Source organism: Nanorana parkeri, unplaced genomic scaffold, assembly GCF_000935625.1.
Source record: "Nanorana parkeri isolate BGI_ZX_2015 unplaced genomic scaffold, ASM93562v1 scaffold1028, whole genome shotgun sequence".
Taxonomy (NCBI): domain Eukaryota; kingdom Metazoa; phylum Chordata; class Amphibia; order Anura; family Dicroglossidae; genus Nanorana; species Nanorana parkeri.
In genome coordinates, this window is record NW_017307296.1 from 43,250 (window position 1) to 48,249 (window position 5,000).

At 49.2% G+C, this 5,000-nt stretch overlaps 1 protein-coding gene across 1 annotated transcript in view; it reads right to left on the minus strand.

Moving 5' to 3' along the window:
- SLC35D1 (solute carrier family 35 member D1) overlaps nt 1-5,000 on the minus strand; it is a 22,955-nt gene that overhangs the window by 15,242 nt on the left and 2,713 nt on the right. The window contains exons 2-3 of the mRNA XM_018567300.1: nt 2,640-2,673; nt 2,464-2,550 (exon numbers count right to left, since the gene is read on the minus strand). Of these exons, the coding sequence (XP_018422802.1) occupies nt 2,464-2,550; nt 2,640-2,673 (121 nt within the window). The remainder of the gene's footprint in view (nt 1-2,463; nt 2,551-2,639; nt 2,674-5,000) is intronic.

Consider the following 5,000-nt stretch of genomic DNA (forward strand, 5'->3'; position numbering starts at 1 on the left):
GGGGGGGGGGGTGGGGGGGGGGGGGGTGGGGGTGGGGGGGGGGGGGGGGGGGTTGAGTCCCTTTACAAACCCCATCATGCATCTGCCTCTAGGAGTCATGCCTGTAGCTGTTAAGTGAAGCAATGGATCATGGGACTTGTAGTTCCACAACTGCTGGAGAGCCAAAGTTTGGCTACCCCTGCCAAAAGGAGTAGGGGGTGGTAGTCTTAAAAAATCCCATCATGCATCTGCCTCTAGGAGTCATGTCTGTAGCTAAGAGTCAAGCAATGCTTTGAGACTTAGTTCCCCATACGCTGTAGAGCTGAGGTTAGTGTAGCCCTATCGGGGCATAAAGAGTGACGTCACTCTTTATGCCCTGACGTCTATGTCCAATAAATGGGACATGTTGGATTATTCTACTGAGTGCTGGTGATTCCCTTTTCTATATTAGGATCACAAGTGAGTTATGGCCCATCTCTATGCAAATTCTGTTTACTTTTGGACAGCGTAGAGAAGGGCGACAACCTCTGCTTGTTTTATTTTAGTACAGTGTCCCCACTGAGGAGACTTACCCTCCCCTTCCTTTCCCGGTGACCAACCACAGAGGAAGTGTAAAAACTCCCCAACAGAGACACAGACAGCAAGAACAAACAGAGTTTAAAGTTAGCTGGTGCCTTGTGCTGCATCTGATCTAAAGAACAGCAGTTGGGGTTTGCATGAAACCTTCCTTCCCTTCAGTCTTGCACAGTTGTACCGGCTTCCTCTCCTGGACTGAAATGGCTTCCCCTGATGTCACTGCACACTGCGAGCTTCTCACAATGAGGGGAATTTATCAAAACTGGAGCAGTTGCCCATGGCAACCAATCAGTTTCTCTCTTCAATTTGTTCAGCTGAGATTTGAAAATGAGAGAAGCTGATTGGTTGCCATGCACAGCTGCTCCAGATTTTGTCTGCTCCAGTTTTGATACATTCCCCCTCAATGTGCATTAGAAGCTGCAGCAAGTCAGATAGAACCTGCCTCATTTCCTGGATGAAGGCCATCCATTATCATCTAGCACTTTCCTCCCAAGCCTGACTGTCCCTGGCCTGCTCCTTCCATCCATGGGATTTCAGTCATGTCATGGAGGCTCAGCATCACATGTGGGTGTTACCTAGGGTGGTCTGCATGCAAATGTATTTAAAAGGTATCCCATAGCATTCCAAACCAACGTATCCTAGTGTGTAGCTTAAATGGGGGCTGAAATGGCCAACGGATGGGGCCATAAGACCGAGAATGAGATCACCAGCACACCAAAGTCCACTTCATCCAGCCGTCTTTTATTGACGTTTAGATAAACATGGCGTCACAAGCAACAAAACCACATGTTATGAAACGTTGCATTTGCTTGTGACAGGAACTTTTGTTTTGCACAGAGTAAGGAAGGGTCCCAAAACCGGAGTGCTGCAGACAGCTGCCTATGGAGCCACCCCCTGCATGAGGCGTATTGTCTGCTCAGAGGACATGATGGAATTATGATGTTTACGAATCATCCGACCCTTTTCATGTTGATGATATGCAGACTGGCTCCCCGCAGAGCTCCATAGACAGAAATCTCTCTCCCTCTGAGGCCTTGCATATGGGACCATATTTTACGCTCTACACATGTAAACCTTTGTGCCAACAGTCACATGCGTACAGTACAAATGCACTCTATTGGAGCAACCTGCGTCCTGGCAACAAAGCATGCTTAAGGCTCCTGCCACCTAATGTCCCCCATTGCTAGGGTGAAGGTAGCTCAAGCTGCCAGTGCTCTTTGTTGCTTGGATGCAGGCAGCTCCAGTTGCCTAGAGCCCTTCATTGCTAGGTGCAGGCAGTTTGAGCTGCCTGGCACCCTTTATTGCTAGGATTTAGGTGGCTCAAGAAGGCCAGCAACCAATAGAGCAGCTTTGTGCTGCACGAACGTAAACAATGCACAAATGTTACATGCATGCAAAACTTCATGAGCCCTATGCAGATAGTCTCTGCTGCCCATAGCAACCCAATTCCTCCTTTCAGAATGAGAGAAACCCCTTCCTAAGTGGCACTTTTCTATACAAGGCCTCAACAGGTCAAGGCTGCACTATAACCCCCAGCAGCCAATTAGAAATTAGTTTTATAGGTCCAGCATCTTCCAGGCCTAATTTCTGATTGGAAGATACAGAACAGGGGTGTCTGTGTCCCCGCTAGGGAGAATCACTTCTGAGACCGTAAGGGAAGGGAACATCCAGAATGTTACTGTTGTCACTGGGCCAGGAGTAGAGGTTAAATTAAAGGGGGGCACCTGATCTAGTGACAACTCACTCTGGAGAGACTTCTTCTCGCTTCCTGCTGTGCTTCCAGGTCAGGAAGTGAAAGCCAATGATGTGACATTTCTCCTATAGAAGCTCACCCACATATTCCTGTTAATATTCTACCAGCTGCCTGTAAATATTCCGCATTTATGCTTCATTTATGACCGGACGCACCTTTCGAGGGATGTGCCTGTCTAAGTCCGGATAATTCACCACCCTCAGCGCCTTTCCCACCCAGAGCACGACCACAGTCGCCAGCATCTGCAGAAGAGACAAAGAGGAGTCAGTGTGTTACAAACAGCGTCCATGGAAGGTCGACGTCACGTAGCCCAAAGGTTTGCTTTACTGACCTGGCCAAGACCAACACATAGCGAGGACGGGAACCTGCAAGACAGAACAGAGACTCATTATTCCCATCGTACGAGCAAGACAGCGCTGCGTGGGACACGTCTTCTACGAGGGCTGAGGTAACCCGACGCGTCACCTTCCCTCACATCTGCTTCCCAGTAATAGAGCAAAGCTGTGACCATTACTACGGCTGTGACACGAGCGCCTGCGTCTGCAGGGTCAGGAATGTGGCAGATGTTATCTGAGGTAAAAACCTGGTAGGGGGGAATCATCTTTTACAGGATGGTTGGGGACATTTTACGGACGGTGGCAAAATTGAGCTGGCGACGTCTCAGGTATGCTGCAGCGCATTCAAAAGACTATAGAACGTTCAAAATGGTTCCCGCCGTTAGAGGCAGGCAATGAGTGACCATGGAGGCCTACAACAGCCCACCAAGCTCAGGCCCTGCTGGGCCAACTACAAAAAGTGACCAGACGTTGAAAACAATGGCAGGTAAACTGGTGTATCTGGTCACCGGCTAACCACCTGGCACAGGAGCCACGACTGGAAAGGTGTGCATTGCCCATAGCAACCAAAGGCCAGAATGGTATTTTCTGCAGGCAGAGTTTAAAAATAAAGACAGGTACCTCGGGGGGGTGAAGTGTCTGCATTGCACCCATGATCCACTGACTGTGGTTGCAATGCTCTGCAGGCTCCAAGGCAAAAAAATAAATAAATGCACATTTAGTCTATTTGTAATATTGGATCCTTTATAACTTTTGTTTGCATTCCTCCAGCCCCATAACAGAAGGTTCCTACCTCAGGGAGTGAGCTCATATTGCAAAACAAACCTAAAAATTTATACACACACAAATTGTTTGCATTGGCGCCTGCAGAGCATTGCACTGCAGCTATGCTGCATTGTGCTCCATTGTGATCTACAAGTTCCTCTGCTGTAGTGACAGCACCACCAAGGGCTTCCCTGATGGCAGAGAGCAATAGTACCGAGCCACCGAGAGCTCCCCTAGGGCCATAGTACTGAGCCACCGAGAGCTCCCCTAGGGACAGAGCCATAGTACTGAGCCACCGAGAGCTCCCCTAGGGTGCACAGAGCCATAGTACTGAGCCACTGAGAGTTCCCCTTGTGGCACAGAGCCATAGTACCGAGGCACCGAGAGCTCTCCTAGGGACAGAGCCATAGTACTGAGCCACCGAGAGCTCCCCTAGGGCCATAGTACTGGGCCACCAAGAGCTCCCCTAGGGGCACAGAGCCATAGTACTGAGCCACCAAGAGCTCGCCTAGGGCCATGGTACTGGGCCACCAAGAGCTCCCCTAGGGTGCACAGAGCCATAGTACTGAGCCGCCAAGAGCTCCCCTAGGGGCACAGAGCAATAGTACTGGGCCACCAAGAGCTCCCCCTAGTGGCACAGAGCAATAGCACAAAGCCACCAAGAGCTGCCCCTAGTGGCACATAGCCACAGTACTGAGCCGCCAAGAGCTCCCCTAGTGGCCAATTTCTATATACACAAAGTCTGCAAACTTGTGAAAGTGTAAAAGTTACATTTAAAATGTTTTTAAGCTGCAAGAACTCAAAAATATGTGCTGACTGGGATTACACCATCATTATCCTTTAAAGGTTACACGGTGACATTTGAAATATGGCACATAACGTCCTCCAGAAGTTTCAGGTAGCCTTTGGCCGACATGCTGGGACTTTAGTTCCTTTGACGAGAAAGCCCCACGGTGCAGCTTAAATTCTTGCCTATCCCCTGCCCTGATTACTAGCAGACATGCCCCCAGGCACTACAGACGTAGGGGTCAGCTTGTAATAATATTCCCAGGCGGTTTGTAACACATCAGGAAGAGATTAAAAACACGCATTACCCCCGAAATCTGCCCCGATCACTCTTCTACTGGCGCCCCCAAATCACTGAGAGAATAAGCCGGTCTCAAACTACTGGTATGACACAAAAAAAAAAAAAAAAAAAGAAAAAAAAAGTGTAACAGCTGCCAAATCATTACAGCCTTAGGCAGATCTATGATAACGGATGCAGGGACAAGCCAAGCTATACCTATAGCAGGGGTTAGCAAACTCAGCACTGCAGCTGTGGTGGAACTACAAGTCCCATGAGGCATTGCAAGACCGACAGCCACAGGCATGGCAGGATTTGTAGTTATACCACAGCTGGAGTGCCGAGATTACCTACAGCAACCAATACAGGTTAGAGAAGGAGCATTAAAAACCGAATGGACGTCATGGGCAGTCGCTCTCCTCGCCATTTTTTCCCGGGCTCAAACCCAAATTGCAGACTGGGCCAGCCACTACCCTACAAAATGCAAACCATTACCAGGAGACTATTGTGTTTCAGTGAACACACATTT